Raw genomic sequence first — 24,486 nt, forward strand, 5'->3', positions numbered from 1 at the left:
AGGACCCGAGGGTGTGAAGACCATGGCCTAAAGATGGGAGCAGAACCGGAAGTCCTAGGATACCCAAGAGGGCTCTGGGTTGCAGGAGCCACCGAGGCCAGCCAGTCAGCACCATGTCCCTCGCAGGTCCTGGCAGAACGTGTACTGTGTCCTGCGGCGTGGGAGCCTCGGCTTTTACAAGGATGCCAAGGCAGCCAGCGCGGGAGTGCCATACCACGGAGAAGTGCCTGTCAGCCTGGCCAGGGCCCAGGGCAGCGTCGCCTTTGATTACCGAAAGCGCAAACACGTCTTCAAGCTGGGGTAGGAACAGGGAACAGTGCTCTCGGGAGGGAGGAAAGTTGGGAGCGGCACAGGGGAGCCGCGAGTCGGCTCCAGAGGGAGGGGAGTTCCTGTAAGGAACCCCTGAGTGGAGTCACCAGGCCAGCCACTTGCGGACAGTGTAGATAAGGGAGGCGGGGATTCTGGTTGTCTCCACACCAAGGGGAGCAGGAGAACCAAGACCCAGGCCTGATGGCTGCTGATGTCAAGGTGAAAAATTACCCAGGGTGGGAAATCCAAAGGCAGGGATCTGGCAAGACCTCCAGGGGCCCGTCCCTGCCTGCCAGCAAGCAGCCGGAGCAGGAGGCCCAGGCTGGGGTGGAAGTGAGCTCCCCCTGCCTCTGTGGCCAGTCAGAAAGGATGTGCTTCTGCAGTCGGGGGAGACTGAAGAATGTGCAGAGCATGGCTGGTCCGGCTCCGAGGGCTGCAGCCAGATGTCCCAGCCTGGTGTTGGGTCATGATTGCGCTCTCACCAGCAGCGACCTGGCACATCCAGATTCTTAGCTCTGCCCTGTGGCCTCTCTCTCCCAACAGCTTACAGGATGGAAAAGAATATTTATTCCAGGCCAAGGATGAGGTGAGCTGTCCTCCGTGTTCCTCTCTGTCCGTGCCATTCCAGAATCCTCCAGCTGCAGACCCCCCTTCCTTCCCCGTCCTCCCTCTTTTTCCTGGTCTCGTCCTTTGTGGTAAGACTGGATATGTGTGACGGCCGCACCAGGCCACACTCCCTGTCTAAGCCGGCCGCATTCTCCTAAGAGCATGAAACAGTCAGCTCACTTTCTGCCTCCTCCTCTCACACTTCCCTGCTGTCCACCGTGGCCATCCCAGCGGAGCGTCCTTGCAGCTGACCAAGGGTCTTTCCATCCACAGGCAGAGATGAGCTCGTGGCTACGGGTGGTGAACGCAGCCATTGCCACTGCGTCTTCTGCCTCTGGAGAGCTCGAAGAGCCAGTGGTGCCCAGCACCACCCGGGGCATGACCCGGGCCATGACTATGCCCCCAGTGTCACCTGTCGGGGCTGAGGGGCCTGTTGTGCTCCGCAGCAAAGACGGCAGAGAACGAGAGCGAGAAAAACGCTTCAGCTTCTTCAAGAAGAATAAGTAGCTGGGGGCAAGGTCCCAGGCCAGCTCCTTCCCTCCGTTCAGCAAACTGCCAGGGACAGTCGACAGGGACCACCTTCTTGTCAGGACAACTGCCTGCTGCTAGGGTCTGTTGCCAAGGTCAACCCATCACCAGGAACTGTCACTGGGCAGTTCCTTCTCTTCTGCTGTTTAATTCCAGACTGGTGGTGGGACCCAGGCAACCCCCTCTCCCACCCCCGCCGACTTCTCCCCTCTTTCCCCAGCCTCGTGCCTCTGTCTCTCACCAAGGTGCGGACAGTGCCGCACCCTCAACATAGGCCATGTGGGGAGTGACTGCCCCTGCCTCAGGGTCATTCTCCCACCACAGCGAGGGCACTCGCCTTCTGCCTTCTGGTTCCTCACCCCTCGGACCAGCCAGGAACCTCTCAGAGCTGAAGCAGGCCCTGGGGGCAGGAGTGCCAGATGATAGGCGCAGGAGCCCTCCCTCCCCATCCCCACCCTCTAACTCCAGCTGCCACTCCATCTCCAGCTGCTCTCAATGGCTTTCAAGGTGTGTTGTTCAGGGACAGCCACCGCCTTGAGTCTGGCCAAGGAGGTGATTAAACAGCTCAGCTTCTCTCACTGCCTCTGGGTGTCTTTGCTTTCCTGACCACAGCCTCTCTGCCCAAGCCCGTGTCCTCTCCTTTGGTTCTGGTCTCCTTCATCTCACGTTTCCACTCTGCCCCAGCCTCCAAGCTCTTGAAGAGCTGTGTCACCCTGAGAGCTTCCCTGACCCAGTCTCATTTCCCTGTGACAGTGACCTCCAGTGTGCTGGGTTGACCAATGCCAAGCCTCTTTTTTAGACCAAAGTAGTTCCCCATGGGTTGGGATGATGTCACCAAGCAGTATTCATGTTAAAAAGCAATGAGGGCTCCTTCCCTGGTGCACAATTTTCTTCACTTGTGAGTTTCTAAACTGTGTTCAAATTGGAAGACCGGGAAGCATTGCTACAGCCCCCAGCCAGTCTCAGCCACTGCTCAGCCCAGTGGTGGAAAGCTGAGCACATAGCGGGTGCTTACTGCACCCACTTGCTGTCTGCTCTCCAGTAGATCAAGGGAGCTCAGACAGGGATCAGAGAAGTGGCAGGTTCCAATAAACTGACCAACAGAATGAAGTCACTCTGGGAAGCCATGAGGTAACTTGACAGCCCAAGTGTGTAAATACACACACAGAGGATTATACACACACACACACACACACACACACACACACACACACATATATATATATTTTTTTGAGACAGAGTCTCACTCTGTCAGCCAAGCTGGACTGCAGTGGCGCAATCACAGCTCACTGCAACCTCCACCTCCCAGGTTCAAGCAATCCTCCCACCTCAGCCTCCCGAGTAGCCTGAACCACAGGCACATGCCATCAGAGCCAACTAAGTTTGTTTATTTTTTGTAGAGACGGGGTCTCACTATGTTGCCCAGGTCAGTCTCGAATTCCTGGGCCCAAGTGATTCTCCCACCTTGGCCTCTCAGACTGTTGGGATTACAGGCATGAGCCACCATGCCCAGCTGAGACTACCTTCTGGATCTGGTGAAGTATTGGAAAGGAGCTGGTGGCTTCTCCTTTGTCTCTGGCTTGACAATCGGAGCTTTCAGGGCAGGGTGTTTGTCTCCCGATGTTGATGGAAGTGGCCACTCCTTGGTGGCCTCCAACAGGAAAAGTGTGTTCTCTCATTGTTTTCTATATACACAGACAACCGTTTTTCCAGGAAGGCAGCCCCATCTTCAGTGTCATTGACTGCGGGCCTGACTATCGTCAGTCATGATGAAGACCGAGTCAGGTGTGTGCAGGCCCAGAACTAGCCCATCACAGCCCCAGAGTGGGCTCCAAACCTGAGATCTGGTAGGCCAGAGAGCCTGCAGGATAATTTCACCCTTAAGATGGGCAGATTTACTGTTCCACAGCCAACAGCTAGATACATGTAACTAGAACAATCTGTCATGGGCCTAAGTGGAAGAATCCATCAGCATTACACAGGCATCTTTTCTTCAAATACAACTGTAAAATCTCCACGGTTTGAAGAGAGTCATACCTTAGGGGTGCTCGGGGAATCTAGGTATTTGCACTCCAAGGTGGAAAGCCTGCGGGGGGGTTGAAGGGAAACAATACTTGGAAATGTTAGAAGGAAATGTATATGGAGAAATGATTATTTTAATGTGATATGTAAGTGTAAATAGGGCAGCCAGTTGAAGCAGTCCCTCAGAAGGGGCAGGCATTGTGAACAGAGAGGTGAGACTAAAGGCTCCGAGCAGCATCTGCAAATGTGGCAGCAGAAGCACTTCAGGGCATGATTCCTTAAGAATAGGACATAGAAGAGGGGAAGCATAGTGTCAGGAATTAAGTCAGAAAACACCTTCAGCTGTGAGTGGAGGAAAGAAAAACTTCCAGGAAAGGCAACAGGATGGAATGAGGCAGTGAGGGATATGAGACAAGTTAGACACAAAAATACAATAAATGCAGGCACCACAAATCAATGGAGAGAGATGGCAGATAAAAATGGATTACTTGGCCGGGCATGGTGGTTCACGCTTATAATCCCAACACTTTGGGAAGCTGAGGTGAGTGGGTCACTTGAGCTCAGGAGTTCAAGACCAGCCTGGGCAACATGGTGAAACCCCATCTCTACAAAAATTAGCCAGGTGTAGTGGCACGTACCTGTAGTCCCAGCTACTTGGGAGGCTGAGGCAGGAGCATTGCTTGAACCTTGGAAGTAGAGGTTACAGTGAGCCGAGATCATGCCACTGCACTCCAGTCTGGGCAATAAAGTGAGACCCTGTCTCAAAAAAAAAAAAAAAGGATTAATTATGTAGTGAAAAATATATTTGCATTTTTAACATCACCTACAAGAGTGGACTTTAGGTCCATGCTGTCCACAGCAGCAGCCACCAGCCGTGTGTGGCTACTGAGATGTAGCCAAACCAAGTGTGCCATGGCTCTGAAACACTAGTCATCAAGCATGGAAAAGGACAACAACTTTAAATACCTTAATTTTTATATTGATTATGTGTTTTAATAATATTTTAGATATATTGGGTTTCAAAAGGATCATTAAAGTGAGTTTCAACTATTTTGGTTACTTTTTTAATGTGTTTGCTGGAAATTTTTAAATTACATACGTAGCTAACATTGTATTTTTATTGGATAGCACTGCTGTAAATGGGCTCCAGATCTAAATGCAAAAGGTAAAAAATATAATGTTAATAGGCCAGGTACAGTGGCTCACGCCTGTGATCCCAGCACTTTGGGAGGCCAAGGAGGGTGGATCACATGAGGTCAGGAGTTCGAGACCATCCTGGCCAATATGATGAAACCCTGTCTCTACTAAAAATACAAAAATTAGCCAGGCATGGTGGCGCACACCTGTAGTCCCAGCTACTCGGGAGGCTGAGGCAGGAGAGTGGCTTGAACCCTGGAGGCAGAGGTTGCAGTGAGCCCGGATCACACCACTGCACTCCAGCTTGGGCAACAAGAGCAAAACTCCATCCCCCCAAAAACAAAAACATAACGTTAATAGACTAAAATGTAGGAGAATATCTTGTGACTAAGGAGGCTACAGAAGAACATCTTATACAAAAGTTCAAAAGCAGGCCAGGTGCAGTGGATCACACCTGTAATCTCAGCACTTTGGGAGGCGAGATGGGAGGATCACTGGAGCTCAGAAGTTCAAGACTAGCCTGGGCAACACAGCAAAACCTCATCTCTACAAAAAAATTTTTTAATTAGCCAGGCATGGTAGCACCCAACTGTAGTCCCAGCTACTTGGGAGGTTGAGGTGGAAGGATTGCTTGAGCCCGGGAGGTTGAGGCTGCAGTGAGCCATGATCACACCACTGCACTCTAGCCTGGGCAACAGGCTGTCTCAAAAAAAAAAAAAAAAAAAAGTTCAAAAGCACAGCTTTAAGATAGAAATTAATTTCATTGCACAAGAAATTTCTGTTCAGTGAAGGACACCATGGACAGAGTTAATAATTAGTGGAATGAGAGATGGTATTTGAGACCAATAAGAGATTAGAATATACGAAAAAGCCTACAAATCAACAACAAAAAAGGAGCCTGCAACCTGAAAAGAAAGATGGGCAAAAGATATGAACAGGAAATTTACAGAAGCATAAACTCGAAAATTCAAGAGGCCAGGTGTAGTGCCTCACACCTGTAACCCTAGTGATTTGGGAGGCTGAAGTGGGAGGATCACTTGAGGCTAGGAGTTCGAATAGCCCAGGCAACATAGTGAGACCTCGTTTCTATCAAAAACAAAAAAATTAGCGGGGCATATAGTCCTAGCTACTTGGGAGGCTGAGGGCTGAGGGCTTCACCCTCCTGAAGCAGGAGGATTATTTGAGCCCAGGAGCTCAAGGCTACAGTAAGCTATGATTGTGCCACTGCACTTCAGCCTGCATGATAAAGCAAGACCCTTTCACAGAAAACAAGTCTGGGCGCAGTGGTTCATGCCTTTAACCCCAGCGATTTGGGAGGCCAAGGTGGGTGGATTACCTAAGGTCAGGAGTTTGAGACCAGCCTGACCAATGTGGTGAAACCCCGTCTCTACTAAAAATACAAAAATTAGCCAAGCATGGTGGTGCGTGCCTGTAGTCCCAGCTACGCAGGAGGCTGAGACAGGAGAACTGCTTGAACTCCAGGAGGCGGAGGTTGCAGTGAGCCAAGATCGTGCCACTGCACTCCAGCCTGGGCGACAGAGCAAGATTCCGTCTCAAAAAAAAAAAAAAGAAAGAAAAGGCTGTGCATGATGGCTCATGCCTGTAATCCCAGCACGTTGGGAGGCCAAGGTGGGCGAATCACAAGGTCAGGAGTTCAAGACCAACCTGACCAATATGGTGAAACCTACTCTCTACTAAAAATACAAAAATTAGCTGGGTGTGGTGGTGGGTGCCTGTAATCCCAGCTACTCAGGAGGCTGAGGCAGGAGAATCGCTTGAACCCTGCAGGCAGAGGTTGCAGTGAGCCGAGATAGTACCACTGTACTCCGGCTTGAGGGACAGAGTGTGACTCCATCTCAAAAAAAACAGACAACAAGAAGTGATGCTTAAAATCATTAGTAACCAGAGAAATACAAATTAAAGCAACAATGGAATATCACTTTATATCTATCAGACTGACAGAAATTAGAAAAGTAGATAATGTCAATCACAGGAGGGATGCAGAGATACAAGGCCCTTCATATGCTGCAGGTGGAAGAGTTTGCTGGTGCAGCTTTTCCAGAGATAAGTTCGGCGCTACTTAGACAGGTGAGTTCTACGTATACTCTATGACCCAGCAATTCCACCTCTGGGTTTATATCCCCCCAAATTCTCACATAGAATTAGGGCACATACTTAAGCATGTTCACTGCAGCCCTGTTTATAATGACAAAGAGCTGAAAGCAAGCTGAGTGTCCTATGCCCAGAGATGAACAGGTACAATATGTGACTGTACACCACGGAGGACTGCATTACTCACTAGTGAGGTATCATGCGGCGACACAGCCCTTAGTGGAAAAATAGTAAGGCACAGTGAGCTATACAACTCAAAACACACCATTTACATAATTTATACAAATGTACAATGTTGAAGTCCAGATTAGAAGAAATCAACTGTCAAAAGACATTTGTAACAATCCAGGAGAAATTTGGGCATAAACAGTAGATGATATTAACATAGGATAGTGCTATTTTAAATTAGAAGCACATAGTAAGCCGGGTGCAGTGGCTCACACCTGTAATCAGCATTTTGTGAGACTGCAGTGGAAACATATTGAGCCCAGAAGTTTGAGACCAGCCTGGGCAACACAGTGAGACCCCCATCACTACAAAAACATTTTAAAATCGGCTGGATGGGGTGGCCCACACCTGTGGTCCCAGCTGCTCCAGAGGCTAAGATAGGAGGATCACTTGCACCTGGGAGGTTGAGGCTACAGTGAGCCATAATGGTGCCACTGCACTCTAGCCTGGAAAACAAAGTGACACCCTGACTCAAAAATACTAGTAGTAACAGTTAAGGGCCGGGCGTGGTGGCTCATGCCTGTAATCCCAGCACTTTGGGATGCCAAGGCCAGTGGATCGCTTGAGGTCAGGAATTTGACACCAGCCTGGCCAACATGGTGAAACCCCATCTCTACTAAAAATACAAAAATTAGCTGGGTGTGGTAGCACACACCTGTAGTCCCAGCTACTCGGGAGGCTGAAGCAGGAAAATGGCTTGAACGCGGGAGGTGGAGGTTGCAGTGAGCCGAGATCGCACCACTGCACTCCAGCCTGGGTGACACAGCGATACTCTGTCTTTAAAAAATTAATAAATAAAAATAAATAAAATAAAATGGGAAGGACAGTGCCTCTTCTGAAATGGCTGAGAAACAAAAAGAATTCAGGGGAAGAATATATCCAAGTAGCTGGGGTGGAAGAGGGCAGCCTGGGGAATGTGTGCCTGATGGTATCAGAGAAGCCATTGTGGAGCCACTACAATGAGGAATGGTGGCTGACAACCTCCCTGGCAGGCTCTACTAGGAGATAAACCCAATCCATCAATCTCCATAAAAGGCTACTCTTTGTTGGAAGGTGACAGTTGGGGAATCCGCCTAAACTTTTCTTTTTTCCAGACCGAGTCTTGCTCTGTCACCCAGGCTGGAGTGCAGTAACACCATCTCGGCTCACTGCAACCTCCGCCTCCCGGGTTCCAACGATTCTCCTGCCTCAGGCTCCCGAGTAGTTGGGACTACAGGCGCCCGCCGCCACGCCCGGCTATTTTTTGTATTTTTAGTAGAGACGGGATTTCACCATGTTGGCCAAGCTGGTGTCGAACTACTGAACTCGTGATCCGCCCGCCTCAGCCTCCCAAAGTGCTGGGATTATAGGCGTGAGCCGCCGTGCCCGGCCCGCCTAAGCTTGTTTTTACCGCCAGGAGGTGCCCTTGGACCACAGCTGAATTCTGAATGCTAGACAGTTGGGAAACTCACAGTTGCCTAGACTTCCAGCTTGGTGTGGACGAGGAGACCCTGTCCCACCCCTAAACTAGGGACCTCGCTGGGCCTCTCCACCAAGTATTCCTCTCGTGTGCTCACCACAGACCAGGACTGTGATGGACACACAATGAGAGAGAACCAGACCACGGATACTCACGAGCAAACAAAACATGACTAAGCGTAGCCTGGGGAGCAATGCCTCTTAGGCCTGTCCTAGTTTTGCCAGGTTCTGCCGCTTCGTTTTCAGTTTCCGTACCAATAAATAACACGTCTGTAATGAAACACTAAGATAATGTTCAAAGCGCTACAAAACAATGACTAGTTTTGCTTAAAATGTGGCGCGCCTGTATTTCTGAAATGTTGCCCCAAGCTGCCACAGAGGCCGGCCAGCCCGCTACGAAAGCCCCTTTTTAGAGCCCTCGGGGAGACTCCCCTTTGTCATTAGCTCTCCGGCCTCCTCAGAGGGCCCAAGAGCAGGACCCATTGTGATGGTGAGTACCTCCCCGGGGGCTCCGCTTTTCTAGGCAGTGGTTGCGTCCAGAGCCCCTCTGACGCAGAAGTGGCGACCCTTTCCAGGGTGATGACTGGCTGGCTGGGGCTGGGGGTGGGCTGACCTCCGCGGCGCTGTGCCGCCACCAACAGGCCCCGCCCCCGTGCTGCGCGGTCATTTGTATGCAGCCTCGCGATTGGTCACTCGGCTCCCGCGAGGGGAAGGGGAGAGAAGCAGCGCGTACTCGCGCGTGCGTGAGGTGGTGCGTGAGCTGGCGCGCGAGAAAGGGCCCGGTGGCGTCGAGGCTCGAGCGGCCGTCGCCATTTTGTAGGGTTTTCTCTGACGCGGGAGCCGCCGCCGCCACCCGGAGGTGCGAGGGGGTCTTGTGTGTGTGATGTGGGGAGCTCGGGGGCCGGGCGGGCCGGGCCTCCTGCAGAAGGCATGGCGGGGATTTGGGTTTCTCATTTTGCTGCGGGAGGTCCGGGAAGACAACGGGAGGAGGCGGGACCGGGTCTCCGGAAGGAGGCGGGGCAGGGGTCGGGTCGAGTCTTTGTTGGAGCGAAGAAGCTGGAGGGTGGGCCGCTGGGGGGCGGGTGGTTGGTCCCGGTTAGAGGGAAAGGGGACTTTTTTCCTTTTAGTGTATCTTGAAAGGTGCTAGTGCGTGGAGGAGAGGTACACAGATTTCCCTCCAAAACCTTGTTACCGGGCACACTGCGATAGATGCTTGGGCTTTTCTTTTTCCTCATTTTAAGACATTAAACAGCTAATTCTGGTATTTCATTGCGCTCCATTTCACGGAGATAGACTGTGCTATGCATGCTGACCCTCGACCTCCTGTTTCCTGTCACGCATAGCTCGCACATCTCAAGAACAAACCGCCCTTCTACTGAGGAAGAATAATGAATGTCTATGCGAGGGTCTATGAAGGTGCAAGAACTTTGGAGGATTAGACGAAAATGCTGCAGTGCACCGAAATTTCCCACCACACCCCTGACTTTTGAAATCTTGTTTTTCTCTCCCAGGCTCTTGTCAGGATGGTGAAGCTGTTCATCGGAAACCTGCCCCGGGAGGCCACAGAGCAGGAGATTCGCTCTCTTTTCGAACAGTATGGGAAGGTGCTGGAATGTGACATCATTAAGAACTATGGCTTTGTGCACATAGAAGACAAGACGGCAGCTGAGGATGCCATACGCAACCTGCACCATTACAAGCTTCATGGGGTGAACATCAACGTGGAAGCCAGCAAGAATAAGAGCAAAGCTTCAACCAAGTTACACGTGGGTAACATCAGCCCCACTTGTACCAACCAAGAGCTTCGAGCCAAGTTTGAGGAGTATGGTCCGGTCATCGAATGTGACATCGTAAAAGATTATGCCTTCGTACACATGGAGCGGGCAGAGGATGCAGTGGAGGCCATCAGGGGCCTTGACAACACAGAGTTTCAAGGTGAACTGCTCTGGGCCTGGGTAGTAGAGTCGAGTGGGGTCTAGCTCAAGACAGGCAAGAACACAAGACTATAGAACTGGCAGGGTGGTCTCTTCCATTCTGTTTTAGCTGGAAATAATAGATTATGTTTTCCGCTCTTAAGCATAGTTTACCTCTGGGGAAGCAAACACTTCCCCTTTTCAGGTTTGCTAAGATGTTGCTCACCGACTGCATAGAATCGCAAACTGTGGGTTACTTTATCCTGCGAGATTCTTGCATTCATTCGAGTGCTGTTGGAAATGTAATCTGCTTGGGGAAACGAGTACTTCATGAGAGAAGGGAGGATAAAGGTCCGTGGCTTACCTGTGTCTTTAGTTATGATCGGGAAGCCTTGTATTTGAGGGTTTAAGTGCTTAAGATTTATATTCTTTACTGCTTTGGGTGATGGATACTGGTGGGAAAGAAGAAAAAAGACATCTAGAGGAAGCCCTATATTATAAATCTGGGTGGCAAGTCGATCTGCGGGAGTATCTTTTGGTTGCTCAGATTTGTGCAGTCTATTCAAGCAGAGTCAAAAAACATGCCATGGAGTGTTCTGCTCCACCTACTATTATTTAATCCTAAGAAAAAGAAATTTCTAAATATATCAGACTAAATGAGAATGATGGTCCCGCTTCTGAAGAAATTCCAGTAAAAGCATCATACTATTTATACTGATAATAAAGGTACATATGTTGTCACTAATACCACAAGAGGTTGTTAGAAGACTCTAGAACTGTGCTAATATGGTAACTACATGTGGTTTAGTAAATTGAAATTAACTGAGATTAGATAAAATTTAAAATTCAATTTTTCAGGTGTATACCAGACACGTTTCACGCACTCAGTAGTCATGATGCTTGTGGCTACCGTATTAATAGAGACACAGAACATTTCCATCATCATAGAACGTTCTTTTGGATAGCACTGTTATACAAGTGTTTTGGTAATAGTATCGTCTTGGACCTCATGTTCATAGCCACTTTTGTGGTTCCTAAGTCAACACCTTTTTTGCCCTGAGTGTCATTAAAGGGGTTGTTAAGAAGTACTTTTGGCTCCTCTGTGAAACCTGAAAAACAGAATGAGAAAATAAATAATGGGAGAAGAGGAAAAGTTGACCAGAGAAGGGTAAGAAAGTTTGCATAGTGGAGATCAGAGCACCATCAGGTATCTCTGGCTTCAGCCAGTGATGCCTTGGCCTTTAGCTGCTCTTTAAAGCATAGGGCAAAGGTTGCAGATACTTGCTACCATTAACTAGTGTGTGACCTTGGACAAGTGTTTTAACATCTCTCTGCTTCATTTTCCTCACTAGTATTGTCCCCACTTATAGAGTTAATGATTCCTACTGTACCTCCCTCACAGGATTGTAGTGGAGCTAGAATGAATAGATGTGAAAGTGTTTTGACAGTAAAAGTGCTATATGATGACAGGTGATTGCTGTTTGCAACCATGAGTGTTTCTTTTCTGGTTAGAAAATTATTGAAAGTGTGATAGTGAAGCTTTCCTTATTTGCTTTTCTTACATTTGGTTTTCTTATTTTGGAATGTTGTTGCATTTTCAGCTTTTAAAAGTATTCTTAATTATTTTCATTTGATGGGGGAGATCATCATGATGGACAGTGGAGACTGGGGAAGGAGGGTTTTCTCCTGACAGGTAATGAGCAAAATGTAAAAGAATGTAAAGTTGGGTACAAACTGCAGAGGTATTCTAGTAATGTAATACAGAATGCCCTTGCCTTTTAAATATATTTAATACAGGCAGGGCTCAGTGGCTTACACCTGTAATCCCACCACTTTGGGAGGTCAAGGCGGGTGGATCACCTGAGGTCAGGAGTTCGAGACCAGCCTGGCCAACATGGTGAAATCCCATCACTTACTAAAAATACAGAAAAACTATCCAGGCGTGGTAGTGTGTGCCTGTAATCCCAGCTACTCGGGAGGCTGAGACAGGAGAATCGCTTGAACCTGGGAGGTAGAGGTTGCAGTGAACCAAGATCGTGCCACTGTACTCCAGTCTGGGCAACAGAGAGACTCCTTCTCAAAAAAGAAAAAAAAAACATATATATACATATATATATTTAATACAACTGAATAAAAGGAAAAGGACAGGCCGGGCGCCGTGGCTCACGCCTGTAATCCCAGCACTTTGGGAGGCCAAGGCAGGGGGATCACGAGGTCAAGAGATTGAGACCATCCTGGCCAGCGTAGTGAAACCCCATCTCTACTAAAATACAAAAATCAGCTGGGCGTGGTGGTACACGCCTGTAGTCCCAGCTACTTGGGAGGCTGAGCCAGCAGAATCGCTTGAACCTGGGAGGCAGAGGTTGCAGTGAGCTGAGATTGTGCCACTACACTCCAGCCTGGCGACAGAGCAAGACTCTATCTCAAAAAACAAAACAAAACAGAACAAAAAAAAAAAAAAAGGACAAAAATATGTGTAAGAAAAATCAGTTACTTGGCCTCCCAAAGTGCTAAGATTACAGGCTAAACTATCTTAATGAAAGAAAAGCTACCTGAAGTTAGGGCCGGATGCAGTGACTCACGCCTGTAATGCCAGCACTTTGGGAGGCCGAGGTGGGCGGATCACGAGGTCAGGAGATCGAGACCATCCTGACTAACACAGTAAAACCCCATCTCTACTAAAAATACAAAAAAAAAAAGTTAGCTGGGCATGGTGGCGGGTGCCTGTAGTCCCAGCTACTTGGGAGGCTGAGGCAGGAGAATGGCGTGAACCCGGGAGGCAGAGCTTGCAGTGAACCGAGATCGCGCCACTGCACTCCAGCCTGGGCGACAGAGCAAGACACCGTCTCAAAAAAAAAAAAGAAAAGAAAAGCTACCTGAAGTTAATTTAAAAAAAAAAAAAGAAAGAAAAAAATCAGTTAACTTGGGGGAGTTGGCTTAGGATGAATATGTATTTTAATAAGGCAGGTATAATTACTTTAGGAAGTGAGTATCTGAATAATGCGGTGGATCTATAAGATTTTTTAAAACATCACTTCCTTAGAAAGTGCAGACACTAAAATGAATAGGAAAAGAAAAATCCTGTATTTGGTTTTCATGTTCTTAACTTGGCTCCTCTGGAGAGAGCACTCTCCTCCTAGTTATAGATAGAGACATTTTTATAACCAGCTCTGGTTTTTTTTCTCCCAGATGACAAGAGCAACCTTAGCATTGGATAGTAAGTTGTAGTTTTACAGAAAATGCAATCTGGATACCAGTTTGACACGTTTTAATTTAAGTTCTTTTCAGTTGTCTACCAATGAACGTGGTCTCTTAAAAGGGCCACTTGAGCCCGGGTGAGGTGGCTCACACCTGTAATCTCAGCACTCTGGGTGGCCGAGGCAGGGGGAATCACCTGAGGTCAGGAGTTGGGGACTAGCATGGTCAACATGGTGAAACCCTGTCTCTACTAAAAATACAAACATGCCTGTAATCCCAGCTACTCAGGAGGCTGAGGCAGGAGACTCACTTGAACCTAGAGGCGGAGGTTGCAGTGAGCCGAGACCGCGCCACCGCACTGTAGCCTGGGCAGCAGAGCGAGACTCAGTCTCAAAAACAAACGAACCAACAAAAAAGTTCTTTTGAACCTTTATTTCTAAATGTTAATGGCTGCCATTGAGGCTTTTTGCATTGTATGACTTCTAAAAGGAAGTAGCGGAATCTGAGTTTACTTTACTCTTTCAAGATCTGTTTCCTTTCTACAGCCAGCAGTGAACTCAACTTACTTCCTTAGCACACATGGTTGGTATTGGAAGACCTAAAGAAGCTATTCCCAAATAACAATCAGTCAGCTTAATTGAGAAGAATATGTGAGAGTTCAGGTGTCTTGTTTTTTTTCCCCTATATGTAAACAAATATTAAGTCAGAATGCTACTCTGTATTAGCTACATCCACAATATTTTCTGGATCATGGCACTTGATAGGCGCTCAGAAATTAAGACCCCAGGTTTCCCACTTCTCAGCATTTTAATGCTCTTTTCTGTTACAGCTTTCAAAATAAAACACTATTATTGGGCTGGTTTTCTGGAAAATGTTGGCAACAAACTTCAGTAACTTTTGGAAGTCTCAGGAAATCTTTAAGCTTTTGGCCTGTCCAAGTGTAGTAGAGTAGAAGAATTAATCTTTCATTTTTCTTTGCCCTGGTTCCTTAAGGTACAATAATAGAGAAGCATAGTCTTTTTCAATTATTTTAAAAACTTTAGGGTATTTAAATTAAAAGGCTAGGCTGGATGCAGTGGCTTATGCCTGTAATCCCAGCCCTTTGGGAGGCCGAGGCAGGCGGATCACCTGAGCTCAGGAGTTTGAGACCAGCCTGGCCAACGTGGTGAAACCTTGTCTCCACTAAAAATAGAAAAAACTAGCCAGGTGTGGTAGCATGCACCTGCAGTCCCAGCTACTCAGGAGACTGATGCAGGAGAATTGCTTGAGCCCAGGAGGCAGAAGTTGCAGTGAGCCGAGATTGCGCCACTGCACTCTAGCCTGGGCAATAGAGCAAGATACTTGTCTCAAAATAATAATAATAATAATAATTAATAAAAATAAAAGGCTAATTATAACCATTGGAAAGACTGTGGTTGTTTTGGGTTTTTTTGTTTTTTGTTTTTTTGAGACAGTCTTGCTCTGTTGCTTAGGCTGGAGTGCAGTGGCACAATCTCAGCTCACTGCAGCCTCCGCCTCCCAGGTTCAAGTGATTTTTGTGCCTCAGCCTCCTAAGTAGCTGGGACTGCAGGCATGTGCCACCACGCCCAGCTAATGTTTTTTTGAGACGGAGTCTCGCTCTGTCGCCCAGGCTGGAGTGCAGTGGCCGGATCTCAGCTCACGGCAAGCTCCGCCTCCTGGGTTTACGCCATTCTCCTGCCTCAGCCTCCCAAGTAGCTGGGACTACAGGCGCCCGCCACCTCGCCCGGCTAGTTTTTTGTACTTTTTAATAGAGACGGGGTTTCACTGTGTTAGCCGGGATGGTCTCGATCTCCTGACCTCGTGATCCGCCTGTCTCGGCCTCCCAAAGTGCTGGGATTACAGGCTTGAGCCACCGCGCCTGGCCTTAGCTAATGTTTTATATTTTTTTAGTAGAGATGGGATTTCACCATGTTGGCCAGGCTGGTCTCGAACTTCTGGCCTCAGGTGATTGGCCCACCTCAGCCTCCCAAAGTGCTGGGATTACAGGTATGAACTACCGCACCCAGCTTGGAGAAACTGTTTGAAATTTTGTTTTTAAACCTCTCACCCCATTACAGATTTTTTTAGTTCCAGGTTAAAAAATTGGGCCGGGCACAGTGGCTCACGCCTGTAATCCCAGCACTTTGGGAGGCCGAGGCGAGTGGATCACGAAGTCGAGTTCAAGACCAGCCTGGCCAACATGGTGAAACCCCATCTCTGCTAAAAATACAAAAATTGCTTAACCACACCAGTGGTGATGGGAGCCTGTGATCCCAGCTACTCGGGAGGCTGAGGCAGGGAATTGCTTGAACCTGGGAGGTGGAGGTTGCAGTGAGCTGAGATAGCGCCACTGCACTCCAGCCTGGGCGACAGAGCAAGACTATGTCTCAAAAAACAAACAAAAAATTGATACCTGCATCCTTTTCACAACTACACAGAGTAGATTTTGCCACAGATAGAAACTTGAGTTCCCACCCTCTAAATAAATGCAGGAACGAAGATTGGATTTAGTTAAAAAACATCAAGGTAAAATTGCTGGATTTTGTTTCTCCAAAAAATGGACCCAGAATCTATAAAAGTGCAAATTTAATTGAATTTTTTTGTTAAAAATGTTACTTTTAGGTCTCTGGATAGGCTCCTTTTTAGACTGTCATGGTCACTCTGACTTCACAATTGGAGCATAGTTTGTGTCTGTCACATAGCTTAATGTCATCATGTATATTTGAAAGCCAAGTCATTTATAATCTTTTAGTCTAAATTATAGGGAACTCTGCATTTGAGATATAAATGGTGGCAGAAATCTGTGTTTCTGTTCAAATCATAGTTAGCATTGTGGCCCCTAACTTTGAACAATTAGGAGTATTTAAATCTCTGAAAACAATGGGATGGCAACATGCTTTTAGATATTTAGTGCCATTTTGGGTGTCTGCTGACTATTGGTGATAGTGGATGCTGCCTGTCTGCTAGCAGTTGGAGGTATAAAGCCTGAGCACTTTTGTTTCTGCTAGAAACTGGAGTGATAGGACTCTTTGACATTGGGCACAATGAATTTGACTAAAGTTATATTACTGCACTAACCCACTCCCCTCTCAGGGTCAGTGCATGGCACTGTTCTGGCTGCCGTCCTGAATCGGGCTATTTCCAACAGGATGGTGGAGCACAAGGCTTCCTCTCACATAGCTGTATCCAGAACAAGGTCTGATAAAGAGAGAGCAACTTGCTGATTGCAGAGGGGGAATTTGTTCTGAGCAGTCCTTAAGAGTAATGAGAAGCCCCTGTTCTCTCTATCTGTGCTGACTGCGTTTTCTTTCTTTCTTTTTTTTTTGAGATGGAGTCTCACACTGTTGCCCAGGCTGGAATGCAGTGGCACGATCTCCGCTCACTGCAACTTCCACCTCCCGAGTTCAAGCGATTCTCCTGCCTCAGCCTCCCTTGCATTTTCTTTTGGCTACAATTTGGAAAGCACTGACTTGATCTCCAGGAGAGTCTTGTGCAACGTGGGACTAAATACTGCCAGGAATACTCTTTCTTTAACTGCTTTTAAAGACTTCAGATGCTTTCATCAGTAAGGGTCCCTGGGTTTGGTGGTTCACAATCCCTGAGCAAAGATTGTTTCTTCTCTTAGCTGTTCCTCACTGCTGGTCATTTCCTGGAAGCCGAAATGGATGTGGCCCATTTGTATGTATTCTTACGGTCTCTAGGCAAATGCTGCATTTTTCTAACTAGCAGTTAATCCCTATAAAGAATTGTAAGTTACATGGCAGGATGACATGCCAGTCATTTCATTACATGTCAACACACTGTCCCTAAGAAACCAGTACTGTTTTAAGATCTAATTCTTGTTGTTGAGAGACCTTGTTCAGGTAGCTTTCCACAGTAACCTTGGGGTGGGGCTGAGTTGACATCTGGAAGGTCTTATAACTCCCAGAGATACTAGAGATGAAGCAGATGACAAGCCAGGTATAGTTCGTGTGCCCATGATTGGGAGCCTTCTGGTGACATCTGCAAAAATAGCTGGAGGAAACAAGATGGACAGATGACTGATGTGGTTTTTAAGCAGTAGTAAATGCTCAGGCCTTACGAGATCCTCAGTCAGTGAGAGATGGGCAAGATGCCTTCCAAATCTGACTTAACTGAGGTTTTGTTGGTTGATTTTGAAAGTATTAGTAGAATTTGAATCATTACAAGTAATAACAGTCTTAGCAGTGAGAAGTTAAAACTTTTCCAATTGTTGTGTTTAAGGGGAAAAAGGAAAGTTGTGGAGACAGAAGCAGGAGGGAGTCTGGTCTATTCCTGGCCTAAGTAGAAAGTATTGACTAGTCTCTGAAAAATCAAATTTTCTAGCTCTCATCTGTATTAAAACTTCAACTGCTGGCCAGGCACAGTGGCTCATGCCTGTAATCCCAACACTTTGGGAGGCCGAGGCGGGCGATCACCTGAGGTCGGGAGTTTGAGACCAGCCTGAACAACATGGAGAAACCCTGTCTCTACTAAAAATACAAAATTAGCCAGGCATGGCAGTGCATGTCTCTAATCCCAGCTACTCGGGAGGCTGAGGCAGAAGAATTGCTTGAATCTGGGAGGTGGAGGTTGCACCATTGCACTCCAGCCTGGACAACAAAAGCGAAACTCCGTCTCAAAAAAAAAAAAAAAAATTTCAACTACTTATTAAGGGAGGTTGCTGAAATAGGGTCACAGGTGTGTGTGTCTGTGTGTCTTATGACAACTAATTTACTTTCATTTAGGGGAGGAAAAATAATGTCAGTGAGTTAAAATAAATCTTACATCTGTTTCCTCAAGGCAAAAGAATGCATGTGCAGTTGTCCACAAGCCGGCTTCGGACTGCCCCTGGGATGGGAGACCAGAGCGGCTGCTATCGGTGTGGGAAAGAAGGGCACTGGTCCAAAGAGTGCCCAGTAGATCGTACGGGTCGTGTGGCAGACTTTACTGAGCAGTATAATGAACAATATGGAGCAGTTCGCACACCTTACACCATGGGCTATGGGGAATCCATGTATTACAACGATGCATATGGAGCACTCGACTACTATAAGCGATACCGGGTCCGCTCTTATGAGGCAGTAGCAGCAGCGGCAGCGGCTTCTGCATACAACTACGCAGAGCAGACCATGTCCCATCTGCCTCAAGTCCAAAGCACAACTGTGACCAGCCACCTCAACTCTACTTCTGTTGATCTCTATGACAGACACCTATTGCCAAACTCTGGCGCTGCTGCCACTTCAGCTGCTATGGCTGCTGCTGCGGCCACCACTTCCTCCTACTATGGAAGGGACAGGAGCCCACTGCGTCGTGCTGCAGCCATGCTCCCCACGGTTGGAGAGGGCTACGGTTATGGGCCAGAGAGTGAGTTATCTCAGGCTTCAGCAGCTACACGGAATTCTCTGTATGACATGGCCCGGTATGAACGGGAGCAGTATGTGGACCGAGCCCGGTACTCAGCCTTTTAAAAACTGGAGGTGAGAGATGGGTGGGAATGGTTAAAAGATTCCATTTAGTTCCCTTGAAAGACACCCATGCTTCATAAAGGAGGCTAGAGCCACCTGTTTGCTCTCCGGACAGTATCCAAAAGGTACAAATTACATGTTAGTCTTCAATATTTCTCTAGCTGAGGCCACAAGTTCCATTTGGCCTGTCAAGGTGTTAGTGTATGACTCCAACCAACTTGTTCCTTCTGAGAGAACAACGAATTCAATTTGATAGAACATTCTTTAATCAGTTGTAAGTATATTTGGGTTACAGAAAAACATCTGAGAGATCTAACATTTGTTACGTGCTCTCTATATATCATCTATACGATAAGACTGAAATATTTTATTCTTTTACAGAGAAGGGAACCTCAGAGAGGTTAAGTACTTTGCCCAAAGTCATTTGGTAAATGGAAGGTAGAGTCAGAATTCAAACACGGGCCTGATTCCGAAACCCGTGCTCACTCTACTACAGAAGTACTGCCATGGTAAAGCTGAAGGGCATAGGTTCAGGGCTTAGTAATTAATATCACAGTGAGAATTTTAACTATTACTTTAGGCTTACAGTTGGCTAATAAAATTGCTACTTGAGGGCAGAGGCAGTGGCTCACGCCTGTAATCCTAACACTGGGAGGCTGAGGCGGGAGGATCACTTGAGCCCAGAAGTTCAAGACCAGCCTAGGCAACATAGCAAGACCCTGTCTCTACAAAGAAAATTAAATTAGCAGGGTGTAATGGGGAACACCTGTGATCCCAGCTACTCAGAATGCTGAGGTTGGAAGGATCACTTGAGCCCAGGAGTTAAAAGAGGGCACAGTGAGCTATGATCACACCACTGTATTCCAGCCTGGGCAACAGAGTGAGACCCTTCTCTCCTTTTTAAAAAAAGCAAAAAAAACAAACTACTTCTTGGGTCATTACCCTTTGTCAAAGGAAACTCTTCGAATATCATACCTACATGCCAGAGGAAGTCCTATAAATTTCAAATGTTTGCTTCTAAGACATTTACTTGAAAGTTGAATGTTTTGATCTTCTGCCCCATGGAGTCCTTATTAGTAATCTAGACTAGCATCTTGTTCTCTATGGGCACTCAAGCCCTATTTCTTCATAGCCTGTTATGCTCTCATTTAGAGCTGGATGCTGCCCATTTCTTCCAGCAATTTTTATGTTTTTTGTTGTTGAAGAGAGGAACATTTCAGGAGTTAGATAAGTTAGATAAACTGGTAATTTTCAGATGTGTAGAAAATTGCATAGGTAGTGAAAGCCAATGCCATGGGCTCTGAAATTTTACTATTTCCTACATCAGGAAATGTGCACCAAAAGTACTAAAACCAGGAATAATTTTGAGTATCTAAAGATAGATAAATCCTTTTATCTGAGTGGAAATGGCATTATGACAACTTTACATTCTCATGGTTTTTCTTGTACCTTGAAAATGAGCATCACTTGAATTGGAGCCCCAGAAGCAAGGTTAAAGTGAGTTACTACTGAGTTTCTGGTGTTCCTAACTTGTCCCTTTGGTATTTATGTAGAAGATAACAAAGCAGCTCTGTACAGTGGCTCCCACCTGTAGTCCCAACTATTCAGGAGGCTGAGGCTGGAGGATCCCTTGAGCCCAGGAGTGAGGGACTGCAGTTAGCCACTGCATTCCAGCCTGGGCAACAGAGTGGCTCCTCTCTCTCTTAAAAAAAAAAAAAAAATTAAAAAGCAAAGCCATAGGAATTTGCTTTTTTATGTGAATTGAGAAGAAATGTTACGAACCTGTAATAATTTGTACCCGTATATGCATGTAAACAAGTCTTGAGATCTCTTGAGACCACCGTGCAGCCAGTCTATGTTTATGTGTGAAGCAAATGATCTAAAAATTTGTAGTTTGCCATTAATTTTTACTTTTAATGCAGCTGGATCTAGCATGAGATGGGATATGCTTCTGAAGTAAGCTGGTATAAATCTATCAGATAACCTGTTTCTCTTATGTTTCAAAGTTAAATATTAAATTCATATATTGTAGTCTTCAAAAGGTATTGCTAGGACATTTTAAAATGAATTTTGACTGCAAGCAGTGGTTGTTCAACTAACCTCTTTTTAGTGATGACTTTTAAAGAAACTTACCTTCCAGGTGTGAACCTCAAATGGACTGAATAACCCTGAGTTGGTTGCAGTCCCAGGAGCCTGATGTTAATGAGGCTGCCAGGATGAAATACTCCAGAACTGTTGGGGATCCAAATTCGGGTCTCACCCTAGCAGAACTGATCCAAGAACGTCACAACTTTTGAAGTCGATTGGCACAGATCAAGACCAAGATTTGGCCCTTTGTCTGTAATAAGTAGAGGAACTTGGTGTGAGTTAACTTTTTTTTTCCCCCAGCCATTGGTGTCTGGAGTTCCCATCATCAATAGAAGGATTAGAGAATTTTAGGAGTGATTTCTTCTTTTGATTTGGCAAGGGAGATTTGGTCAATTAGGGGAACTACTGGAACTGTGGCTCTAACTCTGTGACAGTGTGACATGTAGGTGTGTTGGAATTGGGTGAATGGCTGCTCCTTGATATCCTACCCCTTGTGACCATTTCTGAAAGCTTGTTTACTGTGAAAGATTAAAACAAAACACATTTAGAATAGTGTAGTTCGCCATATATGACATCTCAGCATCTTCTGCTTTTCCTGGACCCCAAAATTAAATTGCAGTTCTTGAAAATGTATGTATGCCCTTTGTTGCAGCAACAGTAGCCTTCTGTCACAGGGGTTATCTTGCCTAAAAGATGGGTAAGAAAGATGTATTTATCACCAACACATTCTTCAGCTAGATTGCATCTTTTCCTATATAGCCATAAGTAGATTCCTATATATAGCTATTGATAGACTCCTAGGTAATTACATAGGATATGAGTTAGATCCAGTCTGACTTGGTTTTGTTTTGTTCTTTTTTTTCCCCCATGGAATACAGGATGGGACCCAGGGCGCTTGTACTCGGAGCCAGGCTGCTCTCCAGGCATTGTGTAAGCCTCTTGTGTTGTGCTCTCTTTCAGGTAGGATAATTGCGGACTGAACCCTCGGGCTGCGGTCATATATGAGAACTTGCTCCGCGCGGTCCCCTTTGCCGGGATGTTTCCATTGCTTCATGTTTCAGTAAACAAAAGGAGTTTGTGACCAACTATGTTTTCTTTCTTAATTTAATTCTTCTAAGTTGACTTTTCTTTCCTCCTGAAACTAGTCTCTGTAGCCTTTCACTCTGTTCCTTACATTCTCAGCCTCTGAGCAGCCCTGGGTGAGGATTATGCTGGCATCCCCTTTTTCCTGTGCAGTGGAGCCCCTCTTATCTTGCTTTCCCTAGGAGTTGAATCCTTCTCCCTGCCTACCTGCAGCATCTCCTTTCCCTTTAAAATGACCATGTAGTGGCAAGCAGCCTTTTACTCTTCTGTTAGCTCTGGACTCTAACATTGAAGTTACTCTTCTGAAATTGCTAGAACCATTGGGGGTTTTGTTGTTTTGTTTTGTTTTTTTATGTCTGACCTGTGATCGTGGTACAGCATTAGCTGAAATTTACCCTTGTTTTATTCCACACCTCCCTTTTTTTTTTTAAATTTTTTGACAAATAAACGTTCCTAACACTTAAATATCTTTTTATGTTTGTGATTGTTACTTACCACCACAGTCTTTTTATTCTCTCCTAGTTCTTAAGCTACAAAGTTCAAACTAATAGATGTCAGAAATTTACATATAGAAGGAAGGATTTAAGCCCATGCGTGGTGGCTCACACCTGTAATCTTAGCACTTGGGAGGCTGAGGTGGGCGGATCACTTAAGCCCACTGAAGTTCAAGACCAGCCTAAGCAACATGTCGAAACCCTGTCTCTACCAAAAATAAAAATTAGTTGGCCGGCTGGGCATGGTGGCTCACGCTGTAATCCTAGCACTTTGGGAGGCCGAGGTGGGTGGATCACCTGAGGTCAGGGAGACCAACATGGTAAAACCCCATCTCTACTAAAATACAAAAATTAGCTGGGCATGGTGGCAGGCGCCTGTAATCCCAGCTACTCCGGAGGCTGAGGCAGGAGAATCACTTGAACCCAGGAGGCAGAGGTTGCAGTGAGCAAAGATTGCGCCATTGCACTCCAGCCTGGGCAACGAGAGCGAAACTCCATCTCAAAAGAAACAAAAACACATAATTAGTTGGCCAGGTGCAATGGCTCGCACCTGTAATCTCAGCATTTTGGGAGACCGAGGCAGGCAGATCACTTGAGTTTGAGACCAGCCTAGCCAACATGACGAAACCCCATCCCTACTAAAAATACAAAAATTAGCCAGGCATGGTGGCGAGTGCCTGTAGTCCCAGCTACCTGGGAGGCTGAGGCAGGAGAAACTCTTGAACCCAGGAGGCAGAGGTCACGGGGAGCCAAGATTGCACCACTGTACTCCATCTCAAAAAAAAAAAAAAAAATTAGCTGGGCATGGTGGTGCACGCCTGTAATAGCAGCTACTCAAGAGGCTGAGGTGGGAGATTCTCTTGAGCCCAGGAGGTTGAGGCTGCAGTGAGCGGTGATCGTGCCACTGCACTCCATTCTGGGCAATGGGAGACCCTGTCTCCAAAACGATAAAAAAAAAAAGGATTTAGTGAGGTGAGTGCTGTGGCTTCAGTAATAGGTGATGGGAAGTTAGTTAGCCAGATTCTTTAGCATTCTTGAGAATGCTAAATTTGCTACAGCTGGTGGTGAGGCTACTTTTCTCTAACCAGAGCTGCTCTTAAACCAGTTTAAAGGCTAACAGATCCAGATTAGTAGTGCTAGGAATAAGCCCTGCATCAGAAAAAGGCTGAGCCAGATTCTCTCCAAGGACCTATCATGTTAACTCAATTTCGCTTCATATTTTTCTGACTCATATTTTAAAAAAAAATTTGCTTAGTTACCACCCCTCCCCAGTGTTTCTCCTTTTTTAATTTTTAAAAAATAATTAAATTCACTTATGAGCTATTAAAAGAGGTCTCTCTTCCCAAGGTGCTAATATTCTGCTAGGATTAGGCTTTGGCTAAAATAAAGTCATATGAGTACTTTGAGCAGAAAAGCAAATCACATATTAATGATTAGCAGTGACATTTTGCAGTCACGTATGTCTTTTAGATCATGGACATCTTATTTATCTTTGTTTAGATCCCCATAGAACACATTTAAGGATGGACTCAACCCTACTTAAGCTTTATTGTACTTTATATGGAAATGTTGATGTGTAAATTTTGACTACATGTGAAATTTTACCTACAATACTATAGCATTTACTTCACGTATTTCGTACTTAATCTTGACAGGTAAAGCAAAAATTTTCCCTCATTTCTTAGGGGAACAGACTGACAAATCTACAGAAGTTAACCTGTCCATGCACACATTCCAACCAGTGGTGAAGTACATAAGGCTCATGTTAGCTTCAGTATTCCCCAGGGAAGCAAGACTCTGTTTTACAAAAGAGAAAATAAGGCAAAGATGCTGGGATTTTCTTGT

The 24,486-nt window shown here is 46.4% G+C and overlaps 4 protein-coding genes across 8 annotated transcripts in view; 3 read left to right on the plus strand and 1 right to left on the minus strand.

Moving 5' to 3' along the window:
* Positions 1 to 2,018, plus strand: part of SPTBN2 (spectrin beta, non-erythrocytic 2) — a 36,638-nt gene extending 34,620 nt beyond the window's left edge. The window contains exons 35-37 of the mRNA XM_023186075.3: positions 127 to 300; positions 853 to 895; positions 1,189 to 2,018. Of these exons, the coding sequence (XP_023041843.2) occupies positions 127 to 300; positions 853 to 895; positions 1,189 to 1,422 (451 nt within the window). The 3' untranslated portion in view covers positions 1,423 to 2,018. The remainder of the gene's footprint in view (positions 1 to 126; positions 301 to 852; positions 896 to 1,188) is intronic.
* LOC111533669 (pyruvate carboxylase, mitochondrial-like) overlaps positions 1 to 24,486 on the plus strand; it is a 1,148,173-nt gene that overhangs the window by 262,120 nt on the left and 861,567 nt on the right. The gene's annotated exons all lie outside the window — the stretch shown is intronic.
* RBM4B (RNA binding motif protein 4B) lies at positions 8,649 to 22,612 on the plus strand. Of its 5 annotated transcripts, none has more exons than XR_002725200.3 (5): positions 8,649 to 9,259; positions 9,912 to 10,335; positions 18,312 to 18,988; positions 21,117 to 21,338; positions 21,943 to 22,612. XR_002725200.3 is itself a non-coding variant. In XM_023186071.3 (4 exons), exons 2-3 carry the CDS (start codon positions 9,924 to 9,926, stop codon positions 18,977 to 18,979), a joined length of 1,080 nt encoding a protein of 359 aa, XP_023041839.1. In that variant the 5' UTR covers positions 8,649 to 9,259; positions 9,912 to 9,923; the 3' UTR covers positions 18,980 to 18,988; positions 21,117 to 22,612. The 5 variants fall into 5 exon arrangements, 3 of the variants coding, with proteins under 3 accessions (XP_023041839.1, XP_023041840.1, XP_023041842.1); XR_002725201.3 differs by having other exon boundaries at positions 22,025 to 22,612; XM_023186071.3 differs by having other exon boundaries at positions 21,117 to 22,612.
* Positions 19,231 to 24,486, minus strand: part of LOC111522220 (RNA-binding protein 4) — a 36,447-nt gene continuing 31,191 nt past the window's right edge. The window contains exon 4 of the transcript XR_002725197.3: positions 19,231 to 21,750. The gene's annotated coding sequence lies outside the window, so the exon portion shown is untranslated. The remainder of the gene's footprint in view (positions 21,751 to 24,486) is intronic.

Source organism: Piliocolobus tephrosceles, chromosome 13 (assembly GCF_002776525.5).
Source record: "Piliocolobus tephrosceles isolate RC106 chromosome 13, ASM277652v3, whole genome shotgun sequence".
In the NCBI taxonomy this organism is placed as follows: Eukaryota; Metazoa; Chordata; class Mammalia; order Primates; family Cercopithecidae; genus Piliocolobus; species Piliocolobus tephrosceles.

Coding starts and splice junctions, on each gene's coding strand:
- RBM4B (XM_023186071.3), top strand. CDS start 9,924: ATGGTGAAGCTGTTCATCGGAAACCTGCCCCGGGAGGCCACAGAGCAG. Junction 10,336..18,311: donor TGACAACACAGAGTTTCAAG/GTGAACTGCTCT, acceptor TGTTTCCTCAAG/GCAAAAGAATGCATGTGCAG.